General features: G+C 40.9%; 1 protein-coding gene and 1 long non-coding RNA gene across 4 annotated transcripts in view; one reads left to right on the forward strand and one right to left on the reverse strand.

The window, feature by feature from the left end:
- The window catches only part of LOC131996353 (uncharacterized), a 137,777-nt gene extending 130,864 nt beyond the window's left edge, over positions 1-6,913 (forward strand). Inside the window, exon 3 of the long non-coding RNA XR_009397793.1 lies at positions 6,874-6,913. This is a non-coding gene — a long non-coding RNA (uncharacterized LOC131996353). The remainder of the gene's footprint in view (positions 1-6,873) is intronic.
- LOC106081762 (CBY1-interacting BAR domain-containing protein homolog) lies at positions 1,555-20,031 on the reverse strand. 3 transcript variants are annotated; one of them, XM_013243954.2, is made up of 7 exons: positions 19,833-20,031; positions 19,599-19,758; positions 15,554-15,694; positions 11,982-12,386; positions 11,851-11,925; positions 11,611-11,790; positions 1,555-1,900 (listed from the first exon to the last, which is right to left on the reverse strand). In XM_013243954.2, exons 1-7 carry the CDS (start codon positions 19,970-19,972, stop codon positions 1,601-1,603), a joined length of 1,401 nt encoding a protein of 466 aa, XP_013099408.2. In that variant the 5' UTR covers positions 19,973-20,031; the 3' UTR covers positions 1,555-1,600. The 3 variants fall into 3 exon arrangements, 2 of the variants coding, with proteins under 2 accessions (XP_013099408.2, XP_013099409.2); XR_001220409.2 differs by having other exon boundaries at positions 1,813-1,900; positions 11,473-11,790; XM_013243955.2 differs by lacking the exon at positions 1,555-1,900 and having other exon boundaries at positions 11,099-11,790.
- Positions 20,032-20,233: the final 202 nt, after the last annotated feature.

Consider the following 20,233-nt stretch of genomic DNA (forward strand, 5'->3'; position numbering starts at 1 on the left):
GTTAAATTGGGTAAGGGGCTCAAGAAGTCAAATCGGAAGATCGGTTTATATGAGAGCTATATCATGTTTTTGACCAATTTATACCGTACTTAACACAGTTGTTAGAAGTCATAATAGAACACTTTGTGTAAAATTTCTGCCAAATCGGACAAAAATTGTGGCTTCCAGGGGCTCAAGAAGTCAAATCAGAAGATCGGTTTATATGTGAGCTATATCAGGTTCTTGACCGATTTAGACCGTACCTAACACAGTTGTTAGAAGTCATAATAGAACACTTTGTGTAAAATTTCATCCAAATAGGACAAAAATTGTGGCTTCCAGGGGCTCAAGAAGTCAAATCGGAAGATCGGTTTATATGGGAGCTATGTCAGGTTCTTGATCGATTTAGACGATACTCGGCGCAGTTGTTGTAAGTCATAACAGAATACTTCATGCTAAATTTCAGCCAAATCGGACAAAAATTGCAGCTTCAGGGCCTCAAGAAGTCAAATCGGTAGATCGGTTTATGGGAGCTATATCAAGTTCTCAACCGATTTAGACCGTACTTGGATTAGTTATAGGAAGTCATTGCGCCTTACATTGCGGCTTCCAGGGGTTCAAGAAGTACTTAAAACAGTTGTTGTAAGTCATAACAGAATACTACATGCAAAATTTCAGCCAAATTGGACAAAAATTGTGGCTTCCATGGGCTCAAGAAGTCAAATCGGAAGATCGGTTTATATGGGAGCTATATCAGGTTCTCGACCGATTTAGACCGTACTTGGAATAGTTATAGGAAGTCATTGCGGCTTACAGGGGCACAAGAAGTCAAATCGGGAGATCGGTTTATACGGGAGCTTTATCTGAATCGGAACCGATGTGGCCCATTTGCAATTCCCAACGACCTACATCGATGTTAAGTGTCTGTGTAAAATTTCAAGCGGCTAGCTCTACGCGTTTGACCGCTATCGTGATTTCGACAGACGGACATGGCTAGTTCGACTCATGAATGGCGAGACGATCAAGAATATATGTACTTTATGGGGTCCTAGATCAAAATTTCGAGGTTTCACAAACGAAATGACTAGATTAGTATACCCCCATCCTATGGTGGTGGGTATAAAAATTAGACTTTCATCGATGTATAGTGAGGTAGCTGGAACATATAAACCACTTTGGCCCTTAATGTTGATTTTCTGGTTTTTTTCGGCGGCTAGGGGTAGCTAAAAATCGTGTTGGCTATGTATGCCAATGCTTAAAATATAAAACTACTGAGTTGCCCAAAAAGTAATTGCGGATTTTTTAAAAGAAAGTAAATGCATTTTTAATAAAACTTAGAATGAACTTTAATCAAATATACTTTTTTTACACATTTTTTCTAAAGCAAGCTAAAAGTAACAGCTGATAACTGACAGAAGAAGGAATGCAATTACAGAGTCACGAGCTGTGAAAAAATTTGTCAACGCCGACTATATGAAAAATCCGCAATTACTTTTTGGGCAACCCATACAATACAAATATGGATTTTTCTTAACATGTCTTTATTTTCTAGATGTAAGCAAATATAAAAATATGGAAGGGTAGCCGTGCATAGAAAACGATTTATTACACTTCGGTATCCTTAATTTCTATTATTACGTGTGCAATTAATGATATTTCCGCTATTCTTATCATGGTTTGATTTGGACTTCTTTTTCGTTTCAACAATTGTTACCTGGCGACGATGGTCCCCATCACTACCATCATTATCAGAACCCGTCGAACCCCTTAACGATGTCTCCTTGTTGGCGGTGTCCTCGCGTTTCGTAATCAAGCGTGGTATGCCCGTACCACCAGAAGCACCTGTTAAGCGTTTGGTGACAAACACATTTTTACCCTTGCCCATGGCAACCTCCCCCTTTAAAGGAGGTTTCTTGAGGACCTAAACACAAAATATAAGGGTAAATTTGTTTGGCACATAGCAAAGGGCTCTCAGATACAAGTACAACCTAATAACGTCATTGTGTATGCAAAAGGCCCATAAATATAAAAGGTGGTTGAAGCATAGTAAAATAAGAACAACTAGTTTACCATAGATATGAATAAGGCTTTTACTACAGTGGTGGCAACTACAACAATTTGAGAAACAATAATGTGAAATTTAAGAAAATTGGATTAAAGTTTAAGCTCCGAACGGCGTGTCACATAGAGACACCACTTGGTAAAAAAGTTATAACATTGCAAGATACCTCACTAATGTAGGGGGATAACCACCGCTGAAAAATTATTCTGATGTTTACGCCCGGATTTGAACCCAGGCGTTCGACGTCATAGGCGGACATGCTTACCTCTGCGCCACGGAGGCTTCCCACGGTGGAGGCCCTATAATAGGGGAAACAAAACCAAGCTGCATGCGGACCGGAACCTGTACTGGAAGTCCTTTAACAAGTACAAGAGCTAGGTGAAATCGTCCAATAGGTCCTCATGGGTCTGTTTTGCCGGTAGATACAGAGAGTAAATGAGTCTTACAGGTAACGCAAATTGTTTTCCAAGGATCCGAACACGCTTGGAAGCATTCTAAGAGATGACGGATCTTAGACATAACCTAATTCTGAGACGCTCGAGCTACTGTCTACTACGCACTTCCCTGGGTGCTCGGACGTAGACGGTGGGCCATTTATCCCAAAAGGTATGAATGTGCTTCTGATACAACTTAGTACCAAGTGGTCAGTTGTGGTTGAGGAATTGATAACGGAGGAGAAGATAGTTTGGGTGGTGAATTCTTTTGGACCCTACAAGTCATCGGGACCGGATGGCGTACTGCCCGCTATGCAGCAAAAGGCAGAACCGATTGTCATACGATTGCATGAAATGATTTTAGGACCTCCGTTTTGCTGGGCTATGTACGAACTGGATGGCGGGAGGTTTAGGTGGTTTTTATCCCGAAAGCGGGAAAACGGAGCCATTCTCTATCCAAGGACCACAGGACAATAAACCTCTCATCCTTCATTTAGAAGGCTTTTGAGAGACTAATTAACATAAGTATTATGAACCGTCAGGAGGCCACCGTAGCGCAAAAGTTAGCATGTCCACCTATGACGCTGGACGCCTGGGTTCGAATACTGGCAAGACCATCAGAAAAAATTTTCAGCGGTGGTTTTCCCCTCCTAACACCAGCCATAAGGGGGAATTCTTCTGGTAAATTGGGTTGATAGAGAATGCTTATCAATGCAAATTTTGCCCATGAACATTCCACTAAGGAACAGGGGCAAACTTCTCACATGCTTATCAACGAATGCGAATTATCAACGCATCACTGGCAGAAGGCTCGATAAGAGAGATTGTGACCAGAGGAACTCCGAAAGGAGCATTTTTATCTTTTCTATTGTGGCTTTTGGTGATCAATGGGATTCTGATATGTTTCGAGAGGGAGAAGGTGAAGGCCGTTGCCTACGCGTACGACGTTCTGTTGTTGTTGTAGCAGTTTGTTGTGTTCTATCTTTCGTCTGCTTGATTCTGTTAAGTGTCAAGACCCAGGAAGTCTGCGACTTAGATGGGGTGCGTCCACAGGGATCAGGGTCAGAGTCGAGTGGATCTGTCTGGGCAGTTGAACAGGTGACATGTATCGTGGGGGCCCTGGTTACAATCAGGACATACATCTTGCACGTCGGCATCAATCCTTGCTCTGTAGCAGTTGAGGCGGCTGCATCTGTCGGAACGTAATTGAGCCAGAACTACTCTTATTTGCCGGGGGAGGTCAATTTCTTCAAATGCAATGGGAGGCGGTCGTTCTCCAAGAACTACATTCACCCGGTAGCCATTTACCGCATCAGCTACCGTGTCTGCATAAATTATGTCTGTATAAATCTTGTAGCGCTGAACCTCATGCTCCAGATGATGATTTGGATAATCTCTGCGATAACAGCCAAAAAGGTATTGCTTAGACAGCATGTAGTTATGTCTTCGCACTGGGTAGGATCTTGTCTCATGATGAAGGTGGTCCACATGAGAACTGAGGAGACAGCCCGTCGCAGTTCGGAGTGCGGCATTCTGACAGATCTGAATATTATTCCACTGCGTGTCACAAAGTTGACGAGACCACACTGGCGCTGCATAACTTACCACAGACCGGCCAATTGCTTTGCACGTGGTCAACAAGGTTTCTTTGTCTGCACCCCAAGTGCTGCCAGCAAGTGACTTGAGGACCTTGTTTCTACTTTTGACATTATCGCAAATTGCTGTGGCATGTGGGGGAAATGTGACGCCAAGTATTTTGGGACACTTGATGGTCGGAATCATTTCTCCTTCGACCATCACGGTCAGCTCAGTATTCACCTCACGCGTATTTGTAGTGAACAATGCCGTCTGGAGGGGGTGGAATGCAGGATAGGTAGAGGTTAAACAGTGCCGGAGATATCACCACACCTTGGTGAACTCCCTGTTTCACTTTACGGTGCTTCGACTTCTTATACCTAAGTTCCACAAATGACTGGCGACCACACAGATAATTCGCGACCCAGCGTTTCAGGACTGTCTGGAGGGACGTGTTGGTAATGTCCTCAAATAGTTTGGCATGGCTGACCGTGTCGAATGCCTTCGATAGGTCCAGTGCCAAGAGGACCGTCCTATCACATGGCCTGGGCTGATCGAAGCCACGGCAAATGTGTGTGGTGATGGAATGCAAAGCAGTTGTTGTGCTATACAGTCTTCGAAATACATGCTGATGCTCGGCGAATGGAAATTCTCCTACAAGGCTCGGGAGGAGTAATGCCTCAAGCGTCTTTGTTACTGGTGTGAGAGAAGAGAAATCGGTCTGTACGACTCCCCTAAACTCAGGCCCTTTCCAGGGCCTCTGCCCATTTTCCAGACGTCGGGAACGTAAAGAGTGTTCGTACGACGAATGTACGTGTTCATACGACGTTGTCATCATGGTAGGTGGCCGTTTCCTCTCTTCTATTGCGGACCTCGTTCAGGGAGCTTTGAGAAAGCTGTCCGGAAGAGCTAGTCCCAATGGTCTTGGTTATATATCCCAGAAAAACTGGTCCTTTTGACCAGGAGGAGGGAAATGGGTGTTTTTAATGGACATGTCCTGCATGGGGTGGAGCTACCGCTCTCCTCGGAGGCCTAGTATTTGAGGGTCTTTCTTGACCAGAAACTAAGTTGGAGAAGAAACGTTGAAGAAAGGGTCAAAAGAGGACTGCATCCGCTCACTCTTGTCGCAACTCTTTAAGTAGGCGTTGGGGCCTAAGACCGGGGACGGTGCATTGAATGTTTACAGCGGTCGTTCGGCCAATTCTCACCTATGGTTGTCTGGTGTGGCACAAACCTCTGGACAATTCTGCCCTTCACAGAATGATCGAGAAGGCACAGTGTAACGCGCTAGTCCTAATCTCTGGGACAAGGAAAAGTGCCTTGAGAGAGGCGCTAAATGTCATTCTCGGTTTTATACCTATGCACCTTTACGTAGGGTGAGTAGCAACAAAGATCACCATGAGACTGGGGGAGTCAGCTACATGGCGCTCTTCTTATTTAGGCCATTCTTCTGTTCTGCGTGGGTATGGTGTTGCCGCGTGGCAACTGCTGTATACGCCCAGACCGATTATAGGAGTCCTTCCTTGTTGCTGGCTTGGAAGTCGTTTTTTCGACTCTCGTTTTCCCGGGACCCTCTGCGTACACAGATGGGTCTAAATTGGATGGAGCACTGTAGCAGGAGTCTTCATTGAATTCCTTGGAATCGGGGAATTTTATAGACTTCTGGATGGTGTCAGCGTCTTTCAGGCGGAGGTCGTCGCGATCCTGAAGGCGCTAGAGATGATGTTGATTCGGGAGCTGCCGCTTGAGATCGAAACTTGGAGGGGGGCACGGGAGCAGGAGTCTTCATTGAATTCCTTGGAATCCGGGAATCTTATAGACTTCTGGATGTTTGCAGCATCTTTCAGGCAGAGGTCTTCATGATCTTTAAGGCGCTAGAAATGATGTTGATGCGAGAGCGGCCGCTTGAGGTCGAAACTTGTTAGAAGATGCAAAGAGCTTGTTCGAACCATGGGAAAGGCTGTCAGGCTCTGCTGGGTCCCAGACCATCAAGTTGTGGCGGGGAACGAAGCAGCAGATGAACTGGCCAGGAATGAATCGCTGATTGCCACAAATCTTGCTACGGAATCAGTGAGACTTCCACATTACGGGCTTCTTGGTAGCGTGGACGCTTTCTACGATGACTGCACGAATAGGGCGTTGGATAGTGCTGTAGGTTATAGAGCGTCAAAGGCCCTGATGTTGTTGTTGTAGCCACATTATCATGTGGAGGTGGCGATCCTCGTTCGTTCGCCGTTGGAACAGGGTGTCCATTGAGTATTTAAAGGCGCCAATAAATCGCCTTGTCATCTCGAGCATCATAGGCACTCAGTTTTTTTTGCAAGAGCCAATGCCGCCCGGCCTGTCACTGAGACTCTCCGCTCGATACCGCCGATTGTCCGCGACTACCTCAAAGTCCCAGTAGCCAATTATTTTGCGAGAAAGAACGTCGCTTGTCCTGAGGCTGAGAAAGCATAACTTAGAACTGCTAATAGGAGTCCTGACTGTTCTTTGACGTCGTGCTGAGCGCAGGGAGAGGCAGATTTCTGCAGCATGTGCGATGACGAAGAGGAATTGGGGAGACGGTCGAGCACCTGTTGTATCACTGCTCCACAATTGCGAGGAGAACAGCTCTTTCCGAGCCTGCATTGCCTACAGGCTCTTATCCCCCTTGTTATTCTTGAGTTATGTAGAGGCCTGAATTGGCTGACGGGAACATACTCTCGACGGAAACATACTCTTGTCTTATGCTAAGTTTCAATTTTCTGCTCTTATTTGCTGTCTTGTTTCGTTCTGTGGTGTTTTTCATTTTTTCCTCTCCATTTTCTTCTTTCTTTCTTCTAGGGTAAACACAATGGACCTAAGGTGTGCGAGTGAAGCGGCTGGCAACCGAGGTTGCTGGTCGCATGCCCTCCAACCTAATAAAAGCTTGAAGACGCTTTGGCGGCAGAATTTTCGGCTGATTTGGAGACAAAGAACTCTAAGGACCCAATTCTGAATTCAAAAGGCGAAAGATTTGTGTCGATAATGGACTGAATGGAAAAACTCTTGGTAACGACGAAGGTAATTTTATATATATCAGTACAACTTGAACTTCTGTTAATGACATTGCCTCGGTATCACTGGATGTACTAAGGCCCATAAAGATATTTGAGATTAATATGTTATCACCCGATTTCACTGAAATGTAGTCCGCCAAAGTTCGAACCGAATATGGTCCAGATGCACAATATTCCAATATTGCTGTCATATAGTCCTATCTACAGATTTGGGGTATTCAGACCATAAAAGACTCGTTTATATTCGATTTGGCTGAAATGTAATAAAGGCATCACATACACCGACTTTGTTTAGATATAGCTCCCATATGATATGATATCCCGTTTTAACTTTTTAAGTTGTAATTATTAGGTTGCCCAAAAAGTTATTGCGGATTTTTTAAAAGAAAGTAAATGCATTTTTATTAAAACTTAGAATGAACTTTAATCAAATATACTATTTTTACACTTCTAGAGCAAGCTAAAAGTAACAGCTGATAACTGACAGAAGAAAGAATGCAATTACAGAGTCACAAGCTGTGAAAAAATTTGTCAACGCCGACTATATGAAAAATCCGCAATTACTTTTTGGGCAACCAAACATTAAGATTCTGTTCCGATTTGACTTTTTAGCTTCGTAACGACACATTTATTATCCGATTAGTTTGTCATTTTGCACGGCTGGACCAAATCTTATATACCCTCCGCCATGGACCACATTTGTCAAGTTCTTTGGCCGATGTCTCTTTATAGACAAACAAAGGATAATGGATAATAATTGCTATACTATTGGGTTGCCCAAAAAGTAATTGCGGATTTTTCATATAGTCGGCGTTGCATTCTTGCATTCTTTCTTCAATCAGTTATCAGCTGTTACTTTTAGCTTGCTTTAGAAAAAAAGTGTAAAAAAAGAATTAATCAAATATACTTTCATTCTAAGTTTTATTAAAAATGTATTAAATTTCTTTTAAAAAATCCGCAATTACTTTTTGGGCAACCCAATATTTCAGATATACTAAATTATGAACCGATTAGGGTCATACTTGGTCTGGCTGTTCGAGACCAAAGTGTGTGCATTGTGCAAAATTTCAGCCAAATTGAATAAGCATTGCTCCTTATAGGAGGTCAAGAAATAAAATTAAGAGATCTGTTTATATGGCAGCTATATCAGGTTGGTTATGAACCGATTCAGGCCATATTTAACACGTATGTTAAAGGACATGCAAAAAGTCGTTGCGCAACATTTCAGCCACATTGGATAAAGATTGCTAACTTTAGAGGCTCAAGAAGTAGAATCGGGATATCAAACCAAAACACTTCGGATAAAAATTGCGCCCTCTAGCGGTTAAAAATGTCGAGATCCGGGATCGGTTTATGTGGGAGCTATATCAGGTTATGAACCGAATTAAACCATACTTGTCATAGTTGTTGGAAGTCAAAATCAAACACTTGGTGCAATATTTTAGCCAAATCGGAGAAGAATTGCGCCCTCTAGAGGCCTAATAAGTCAAGATCCGATATCGGTTTATATGGCAGCTGTTACAAGAAATCGACCGATTTGGTCCATATTTTAAAAGTCATACAGGAAGTCGTTGTGCAAAATTTCAGCCACATCGAATAAGAATTGCTCCCTTTAGATGCTCAAGAAGTAGAATCGGGAGATTGGTTTATATTTGAGGTATGTCAGGTTGTGAACTGATTTTGTCCATACTAGGCGTAGTTGTTCACGCTCAAACTAAAACATTTTATTATAAATTTCAGTCAAATCGGATAATAATTGCGCCCTCTAGCGGCTCAAGAAGTGGAGATTCGAGATCGGTTTATATGAGACCTATATCAGGTTGTAAACCGATTTGAGACATACTTGGCACAGTTGTTGATGGTCCAACCAAAACACTTCATGCTAAATTTCAGACAAATTGGATAATGATTGCGCCCTCTAGCGTTTCAAGAAGTCAAGATCCGAGATCGGTTTATATAAGAGTTATATCAGGTTGTAAACTGATTTGAGCTATACTTGGTACAGTTTTTGATGGTCAAACCAAAACATATTACTCAATATTTCAGCCAAATGGGATAGTTATTGCGGCCTCTAGCGGCTCAAGAAGTCAGGATCCGAGCTATATTAGGTTATAGACCGATTTGGAGCATACTTGGCATAGTTGTTGGAAGTCAAACTAAAACACTTTGTGCACAATTTTAACCAAATCGGAGAAAAATAAGCCTAAATCGGCGTATATGGCAGCTATACCAAACTATGAACCGATTTGCCCCATTTACAATCCCAACCGACCTGCACTAATAGGAAGTATTTATGCAAAATTTCAGCTTTTATTCCTAGCTTTACTCCTTCAAAGGTTAGCGTGCTTTCGACAGACAGACGGACGGACAAACATGGCTAAATCGAATAAGAATGTCACGACCATCGGATTATAATGGCGCCCTCTAGAGGCACAAGAAGATCTAAGATCAGTTTATATAGCAGCTATATTAGGTTGTGAACCGCTTTGAACCATACTTGGCACAGTTGTTGATGGTCAAACCAAAACACTTCATGTGAAATTTCCGACAAATCGAGCAATGATGGCGCCCTCTATCGACTAAAGAAGTCGAGATCCCAGATCGGTTTATATAAGAAATATCAGGTTATGAAGCTATTTGGACCATACTTGGCATAGTTATTGATGGTCAAACCAAAACACTTCAAGCAAAATTTCAGCCAAATCCGATGATGATTGCGCCCTCTAGCGGCTAAAGAAGTCAAGATCCGAGATAGGTTTATCTGGGAGCTATATCAGGTTATAAACTGATTTAGACCATACTTGGCATAGTTGTTGGAAGTCAAAAAAAACACTTGGCGCTTAATTTAAGCCAAATCGGACAAGAATTGCGCCCTCTAGAAGCTCAAGAAATTAAGATCCGAGATCGGTTTATATGGGAGCTATATCATGTTATGAACCGTTTTGGACCATAATTGGCATAAAACACTTGGTGCAAAGTTTTAGCAAAATCGGACGAGAATTGCACCCTCTAGAGGTTCATGAAGTCAAGATCCGATATATTGGGTTGCCCAAAAAGTAATTGCGGATTTTTCATATAGTCGGCGTTGAGAAATTTTTTCACAGCTTGTGACTCTGTAATTGCATTCTTTCTTCTGTCAGTTATCAGCTGTTACGTTTAGATTGCTTTAGAAAAAAAGTGTAAAAAATGTATATTTGATTAAAGTTCTTTCTAAGTTTTATTAAAAATGCATTTACTTTCTTTTAAAAAATCCGCAATTACTTTTTGGGCAACCCAATATATAATTTGCTGGGCCTTGGATCAATATTTTGATGTTTTACAAACGGAATAACGAAATTAGTTTAACCCCATCCTATGGTGGAGGGTATAAAAAGGGTCCTAGAGAGGTGTTACGGAGGCCGCCGTAGAGCAGAGGTGAACGCCTGGGTTCGAATCCTGGCGAGACCATCAGAAGACATTTTCAGCGGTGGTTTTTCCCTTCTAATGCTGACAACATTTGTGAGGTACTATGCCATGTAAAACTTCTTTCCAAAAAGGTGTCGTACTGCGGCACACCGTTCGGACACGGCTATAAAAAGGAGGCCCTTGTTTGTCATTGAGCTTAAACTTGAATCGGATTGCACTCATTGATATATGAGAAGTTTGCCCCTGTTCCTTAGTGGAATGTTCATGGGCAAAATTTGCAATTTGCAAAGAGGTGTTAGACCTGAGAACTCCAAACCCCTTTGGGATTTTACAGGCACAGAGGGGATACTTTACTCATATCAATGAGTGCGGTCAGATAGAAGTTTAAGGGTAATGATAAGGAAACTCATTTTTGTTGTACCGAATACGAACGACTTGCCGCAGAGCGACACCACAAGTTCGCCAACGCCATCACGGGATTAACACCATTGAACATTTCTTCTAGGATGTTGTACAGTGATATTAATGGTAAAATACCGTTTCCTTTTTCGAAACTTGCAAATACCACTGTGCATGCAACATAAAAATACCTAATTTTAGCTGCAGTGGGTGGTTGATTGGCTTTTGCAAATATCTTTAATGGAGGAGTAAATGTGTTTAATGATTTTGTTTGCCTTTGATAAACAAAGGCAGGTGGAGTTTCTACAGTGTAGTCCAGTTGTCATGAGAATAGTGATGATATGGGAATGCATTGCATTTACCATTGAAGAATATCTAATCAAGCGTAAATATGGGCAATAATCAGCTAATATTGTTGGGGTTGTTGGTGTGCTGTAGCATGGGCTAAGGTGCGTCTTGTTACAAACCCTGTTGGTGGTGGGGCAACAAACGTCTATCATCAAAGCCAATTTTGTTGTTGTTATGTTTAGCTAAAACTACTTTACGTGTTGAAAAATGCTGAAGTTTTAAAACTTTTTACTTTTTGGTAGCGTTTTTGGGATTTTGGACTAGATTTGCTGTTGGTGTAGATAATGTTGATGATGATGGCGATGATGTTTAGGTTGAATTGAAAAACAAACTCTTAAGACTGCACATTCATTTGTTTTTGCAACCTTACATGAGTGGCGGCTACAGCTTTGAAGGGATGTTTAACTTGAGGCTTGGCTAAGGGTTTCTTAAAATTAAATTTGGTATTTGCCTTTGGCTCAGAGGCAGTATCGGAAGCATTGGCCGCTTCGCCAACATCTTCGGCTTCGGTGTTGGAATCATCTTCTGTCTTGGAGTCCAGACTCTCATCCTAAAAGAAAAAGAAAACATAAAATAAAACCGCAATAGCTTTAAAAATGCTTATGTTTACCTCATCATCATCTTCTTCGTCATCATCATCATCCACCTCGTCATCATCGTCGTCCTCATCATCCTCATCATCATCCTAAAACATAAGATTTTAGTTACTGAAGTTCAAATACTTCTGCCAGGTTTGTTAACCTTTCCATCCGCCAAATTTTTAGTAGATTTCGACATGCGGCTCTTACGCTTCAGAGGACTTAACAATTGACCTCTATCCAAACTTTCCATAGACTGAGATCTTAGACTGTTGGATTTTTTATTTTTTGATAGCTTCTTTTCTTGAGTCTCATTTTTGGTTTTCATTAGTTTTTGAAATTCCACAAAGTCACCACGTTCATCGATATTGGAGACATCATAATAGCTAGCCGTTAAGGCTTCCAAGGCCTTGGTATGATATCTCATGGTAATTAGAATGAAATCGCTTAAAATATTTTTCACATCGTTTAATTTGCGTTTCTCAAAATTGCTAATGATTTCATCGATTTCCTTATTTGTGCGATTGACTTCCATTTTAGCTTTGAGTAGTTCAGAATCAGCGGCAGACTTGAAAAGGGATTAAAAATAGACGGGAGTCAAAAGATTATGGAAATGAAGAGATAGAGTTATTTGAAGTGTTAGTTGTGACACCACAGTAATTTCTTGTTGCGAACGACGATAGTTCCGTGTGAGAAACTCGAAACCACGATAGCTTTCTTATATACCTATTAGGTAGGATGGGCTAATTTGCAGGGACTAAAAAGTCTTACCAAGCGGTTGAAAAAATCGTAATATACGACATATTTTTAGTTTTCGGAGTTTCATCCAAGAAACCATGGAGTCAAAATCAAGATTAAAATTTTTTTGTTCCATCTGATGCTTTGAATTTGTCTTTAGCTCAGAATTTATAGTAGACTAGCTGGACCGGGCCCGCTCCGCTGCGCCTTCTTTTACTTTACACTTTCCTTGGAATATTTATTTTCGACAATTAAAGAGAATTTTCTGAAATACCATGCTACGAAAATAGTATATCGCTTGACAACCAGTTTAACAATATAAGTGCATTTATCTGAATCCCATCTTTATTGGTCTACGAATTTAAGTTTGGATGTAAGGTGTACTCCATTCTAAAAATACTTTATTTCAGCCCGATATTCTCATGATGTCTGATTTAGGGGTATTTTCGGGGGTGAGGGTGAATATCCACCAGATACTTGGCCCTGAAAAAATACCAGCATCGTGCTCTTCTCCTAAATACCATTTTTTTCAATCCAATATTGCCATTGGCTTTGAGGGGAGTTTATAGGATGAAGCGTCCTCCAAACACATGGCCCCAAATAGGTTATCAAATTCGTTTTCTAATCTCAATTACCTTTCATTTGAGCCACATATTGGCATGGTGGAAAAATGTTTACCCTTTGGGGGGTGTTTTGTGGAAAGGGTGATGCCCTAAATACATGGCCCTACATTTGGATATCAAATTTGTATTCTACTCCCAAATACTTTTATTTGAGCCCCATATTGAGATGGTCAGTAAAAACTTGCTGTTTGTGGGGTATTTTGGGAAAGGGGTAGAGCCCCAGAAAATTGGTCCCGAAAATGGGTATCCATACTTGCTCCACCCCCCAATACCTTTCACTTAAACTCCACATTGACATGCTCGGTAAATATGGCCGATTTAGGGGTGTTTTGGGGATTGGAGTGGTCCCCCAAACACTAAGCCCGGAAAATATATCAGCAACGTGCTCTATTCTCATATATCAATATATCATTTATTTGAACCCCATATTGCCATTGGCCTCAAAATTGTATATCAAATTCGTTTTCTAATCTCATTTAAACTCCTTATTGCAAAAGTCTGCAAATATGTCCGGTTTGGGGTATGGGCCCTAAAAACTATGAATATCGAGCTCCACTGTCTTGAAGACCCAAATTGTCTTGGTGAGCAAATACGTCTTACTTGGGGGTTTGTTATGGTGGTGGGACATCCCCCAGACAGTTGGACCCGAATGTTGATATCAGATACTTCCAAATACCTTTAATTTGAGCTCCATTTTTCCTTAGTCGGCAAACATGATCGGCTTGGGCTGTGTTTTGGGGGATGGGCGGCCACTCAGTGAGTTGGCCTTGAAAATATATATCGGATTCGTGTACCACTTTAAAAACCCTCTTATTTAAGCCGCATATTGCAAAGTCAGCAAATACTTACTATTTGGGAGGTGTTTTGGGGTCGGGGTGGCCCGATAGATACTTTTCCCGAACATTGATATCAAATTCGTGCTTTACTCCCAAAGATCTTTCATTTGAGCCCCATATCGCTATGGTCGTACATTTTTCCCCTTTGGGGATGTTTTTTGGGAGAGGCTCCCCCCAGAAACGTGGTCCCACATTTGGATATCAGATTCGTATTCTACTCGCAAATACCTTTCATTTGAGTCCCATATTCCCATGACCGGTAAATATGTCCGATTTAGGGGTGTTTTGGGGGTTGGGTGGTGTTGTGGGGGTGGGGTGGCCCCATAAACACTTTTCCCGAATATTGATATCAGATTCGTGCTTTACTCCCAAAGACTTTTCATTTGAGCCCCATATTGCTATGGTCGTAAATTTGTCTCCTTTGGGGGATGTTTTTGGGGAGAGGCGGCCCCCCAAACACTTGGCCCCACATCTGGATATCAGATTCGTATTCTACATTCAAATACCTTTTATTTAAGCCCCATATTCCAATGGTCAGTAAATAAGTCCTGTTTGGGGGGTGTTTTTGGGAAAGGGGTTGACCCCTTGAAACTTTGTCCCAAATTTGGATATCAGATTCGTATTGTACTCGCAAATACCTTTCATTTGAGTCCCATATTGCCATGGTCGGTAAATATGTTCGATTTAGGGGTGTTTTGGGGCTTGGGGTGGTTCCCCTAGCACTTGGTCCGACAATTGGATATGAGATACGTTTTCTAATCTTACATAGCTTTCATTTGAGTCCCATATTGTCCTGATTGGTGCATATATATATTTAGTAGGTGACCCACCCCGCACCCCACCCCCCTATATATCCCATCCGATATTTGGATACCAAAATTTTATTTTTATGTTACTATAAGAGAGCACAGAAAATTTCGCTTAAATCGCACAACCCATCACCGAGATCTGCCGTTTCTGAAAATTAAGGTAAGGGGGAGGGTTCGCCCCTCATTCAGATAAAAAAAAAATGTTGTGCCCTATTTGGTTATCAAATTTTTATTTTTAGGTTACAATAAGAGAACACACAATATTTTGCTTAAATCGCACCACCTATCACCGAGATCTGGCGTTTCTTAACATAAGAGTAAGGGGGAGGGTCCGCCCCCCTTCAGATTTCAAAAAATGTAGTACCCTATTTGGATATCAAATTTTTATTTTTAGATTACTATAAGAGAACACACAAAATTTCGCTTAAATCGTACCACCCATCACCGAGATCTGCCGTTTCTTAAAATAAGGGTAAGGGGGAGGGTCCGCTCCCCCTTAAGATATAAAAAAATGTAGTACCCTTTTTTCACCACGGTATCATTATGCACCATCAGTGAAAATTTCATGAAAATCGGTTCAGCCGTTTTTGAGTCTATTAGGAACACACAAACAAACATACAAACGCACCGACAAACAAACACAAATTGATTTTTATATATAAGATAAGGCAAACTTGACCCACCCCAATACTAATAGCCCTATGATCGTATCTTCACTATATTACTTACATTATTTGCTGAAAATTTCGATTTTAAATCCAACATTTGTCTTTGTTTCAGAACTTCCTTGTCTCTTGAAATTACCGCGCTACGCAAATTCTCTCTGGTAGTTTTGCACAAGGTATCGAATTGGGCCATCTCATTTACGATCTGTAATGCAAAAAAACTAAATATTAGGTCATCGGAGGCATATAAAAATTTGCCAAAAACTTAATTCCAAAATCCCCAAATAAATACAAATGCTCAACAAACAGATTTTATAACATCAAAATATTTCTAATATAAAATATTTAAATACAAGTAAAACCATCCTAAGTTCCGCCGGGACGTACCTTAAGTACTCACAACCATTGGTCCATTTCAGCGAAATCGATAATAAATGCTTTTTATGGCCTTAATACCCTAAATTGGCAGATCGTTGTATATGGGGTCCTATCTGGACCAATTTCTCTTCGGATATCGGAAGGGTCAATACAACTCACTGTTTGAAACTTCAACGAAACTGGGTAATAAATACGCCTGTTATGGCTTTAAGACCCTATATCTGAAAATCGGTTTATATTTCAGTTATATCTGAATATGGTTCGATCTATAGTCATATTCGGCAAGAATATCAAGGGGTCTAATAGAACTCACAAGTTTCAGAGAAATCGGTTTATAAATTAACGTTTTTTGGGCTTAAGATCCTATACCGGGATATCGGTCTATATGACAGCTATGCCTAAATATAGTCCGATCGGGTCCATATTTGGCATTGACGTCAAGGAGGCTAATAAAACACAGGGGCAAACTTCTCACATGTCAATGAGTGCTGTCCGATTCAAGTTTTGAAGCTCAATGGAAAGAGGCCTCCTTTTTGTAGGCGAATTCGAACAGCGTGCCGCAGGATGACTGTTCTTTAGGAAGAACTTTTCACATGGCAGAACACCTTACAAATGTCGCCAGCTTTAAGACGGCAGCAAATTTTTATACTCTCCACCATAGGATGGGGGTATACTAATTTCGTCATTCTGTTTGTAACACCTCGAAATCTCGTCTAAGACCCCATAAAGTATATATTCTTGATCGTCATGTTTTATTAAATCGGTCTAGGCATGTCCGTCCGTCCGTCCGTCCGTCCGTCTGTCTGTCGAAAGCACGCTAACTTTCGAAACAGTAAAGCTAGCCGCTTGAAATTTTGCACAAATATTTTTTTTTAGTGTAGGCCGGTTGGTATTGTAAATGAGCCAAATCGGTCCATGTTTTGATATAGCTGCCATATAAACCGATCTTGGGTCTTGACTTCTTGAGCCTCTAGAAGGCGCAATTCTTATCCGATTTTATTGAAATTTTGCACGTGATGTTTTGGTATCACTTCCAACAACTACGCTAAGTATGGTTTATATCGGTTCATGTTTTGATATAGCTGACATATAAACGGATCTTGGGTTTTGACTTCTTGAACCTCTAGAGGGCGCAATTCTCGTCCGATTTTATTGAAATTTTGCACATAGTGTTTTGCTAGCACTTCCAAAAACGCCAAGTATGGTTTAAAACGGCCCATGTTTTGATATAGCTGCCATATAAACCGATCTTGGATCTTGACTTCTTGAGCCTCTAGAAATGTTGCTGAAATTTTGCACGTAGTATTTTGGTATCACTTTCAACAACTGTGCTAAGAATGATTCAAATCGGTTCATAATCTGGTATAGCTGTCATATAAACCGATCTTGAATTCTTGAGCCAATAGAGCGCGCACTTTTCATCCGATTTGGCTGCCATATAAACCGATCTGGGATCTTGACTTTTTGAACCTCTAGAGGGTGCAATTCGGCCCGGCCGAACTTAGCACGCTCTTACTTGTTTCTGATGTTCTTGCCAGGATTCGAACTCAGGCGTTGAGCATTATAGATATACATGCTAACCTCTGCTCTACGGTGGCCTTCAATAACCAATAGAACTCACAGTTCCAGATTTCAGTGCAATCGATTAATAGATGAGGCTTTCATGAGTTTTAGGGGTCGATTATCAATTCCCAATCGATGGGCATATTTTTATACTCATCACCATAGGATTGGGGTATAATAATCCGTTTGTAACTCCTCGAAATATTGATCTGCTACCCATAAAATTATATATATTCTGGATCGTCTCGGCATAATTAGTCTAACTAGCCATGTCCATCCGTGTGTCGGAATTACGATAGCGATCGGAAGGGGCCATATCGGTTCAGATTTGGATATAGCTACCAAACCAATCCCCGGATTTGAATTCTTGAGCCCTTAGAAGCCTTAATTTTCATTCGATTTAACTGAAATTTGGAACAAATACTTGTGTTATGACTTTCAACATCCATGCCAAGTAAGGTCGGAATCGGTCTATAAACAGATATAGCCCCCATATGAACTGACCCCTTGATCTGACTTCGTGAGCCTTTAGAATCATCAATTTTCATCCGATTTGGCTGAATAAACAGATATAGAAACCATATAAACCGATACTCGCATTTGAATTCTTGAGCCCTTAGGAGCCTCAATTTTCATCCGATTTGGCTGAAATTTAGCATAAACCAATATATTATGACTTCCAACATCCTTGCAAAGTTTTATCCGAATCGGTCAGTATGGTGACATAGTCCCCCTAAGTACTGATATCCCGATACCACTTCTTGAGACCAAAATAATTCTAACTCAACTAATAAGAGTAAATTTAAGTTAGTTTAGCGGCATATTCTTGATCGTCATAACATTTAAAGTCGATCTAGCCATGTTCGTCCGTCCGTCCGTCTGTCTGTCGAAAGCACGCTAACTTTCGAAAAAGTAAAACTAGGCGCTTGAAATTTTGCACAAATACCTTTTATTGGGCCAAATCGGTCCATGTTTTGATATAGCTGCCATATAAACCGATCTTGGGTTTTGACTTCTTGAGGCTCTATAGGGCGCAATTCTCGTCCGATTTGACTGAAATTTTGCACCTGGTGTTTCGGTATCACTCCCAAATCGGTTTATAACCTGATATAGCTGCCATATAAACCGATTTGAGGTCTTGACTTCTTCAGCTTTTAAAGGGCGCAATTCTTATCCGATTTGGCTGTAATTTTGCACGTGGTGTTTTGGTATCACTTCCAACAATTATGCTAAGTATGATTCAGATTGGTTCATAACCTGGTATAGCTGCCATATAAACCGATCTTGGATTTTGACTTCGTGAGCCGCTGGAGGGCGCAATTCGCATACGATTTGGCTGAAATTTTCCATGAGGTGTTTTGTTATGACTTCCAATAACTGTGCTAAGTATGACGCAAATTGGTAAATAACCTGATATAGCTGCCATATAAACCGATCTGGGGGTCTTGACTTCTTTAGCCTCTAGAGGGCGCAATTCTCATATGATTTTGTAGAAAAATTGTACAACGGCTTCTCCTATGACCTTCAATATACGTGTCCAATATGGTCTGAATCAATCTATAGCTTGATACAGCTCCCATATAAACCGATCTCCCGATTATGCTTCTTGAGTCCCTACAAGGCGCAATTCTTATCCGAATGGGCTGAAATATTACCCAATGACTTCTATTACAGTCTTAAACATTCACTTCATTAATGGTCCGAATCGGACTATGACTCGATAAATAGCATAACCATTATTCTTTGTTTGCCTAAAAAGAGACACCGCGCAAAGAACTCGACAAATGCGATCCATAGTGGAGGGTATATAAGATTCGGCCCGGTCGAACTTAGCACGCTCTTACTTGTTACTTTTGTTGTGTTTAAAGTACTAGGCTTTAAGCCTAGTATTGGTTGAATTTTTACTGACGCAGCGCTGTCACTACTATTTTTGCTTATAGAACTCAGTACCACTTCTACGGAATGTGTTAGCATTTTCTCCTTCACCACTTTCTTTATAATGCATTTTGACAGTTGTTCGAGTAAAAATTCGAAATCAGTACTAGGCTTTAATCTGATATAGCTCCCCTGAGAACCGATTTCTTAATAAACTTGAGTGAAATTTTGTTTGAAACCATTTTCCTTTTTTCCTATCAGTGTACAAGTAGTTGTTTCTTTTCTTAGCTCACCTTTATCTCCATTCGATGTACATTCAAATCCATATAGTCAGCCAATATTGTCACGGCATTGGTAAAATTCTTTAAGCCTTCACTAAAACTTTCATTGATTTCTTCCTCATCGGAATAATGTTTCAGACTTTTCGATAGCTCATCATAGGAATCACGGAATCTGAAATGGAAAATTATTAATACCAACCGCAGAACGCTTATCACAAATTGTCGTATATTCCATCAGCAAAATACTTGGCCATTTTACGTGTGCAGGCGGAGAATGTGGAACACATTTCCATCAAATGTTTCTCAGTCATATTGATGCGTTCGTTAATGATTTTTATGCGATCATCTTTTGTATTCAAAAAGGCTAATTTGCCACGGCGAAACATGTTTAGTTTTTTATTTTATATTTTTATTAATGCTTTTGCTGTGAATAGATTATGTTTTAGTTTTTATTTTTATGGCGAATTGTCAAAATAACGTCTCTATGGTAACGGCAAGTCTGGGGTTAATCGGGCAAGCATGCTTTACACGATGCGACTATTACTAACCAAGCGACATATTAGAAGACACACGAGCAAAGTGTAAGAATACATGCTTAACTTTTTTTTAACCCCATGGGCGCCAATCAGCTTTGTTTTAATGATGTT

Source organism: Stomoxys calcitrans, chromosome 3, assembly GCF_963082655.1.
Source record: "Stomoxys calcitrans chromosome 3, idStoCalc2.1, whole genome shotgun sequence".
Classification (NCBI taxonomy): Eukaryota; Metazoa; Arthropoda; class Insecta; order Diptera; family Muscidae; genus Stomoxys; species Stomoxys calcitrans.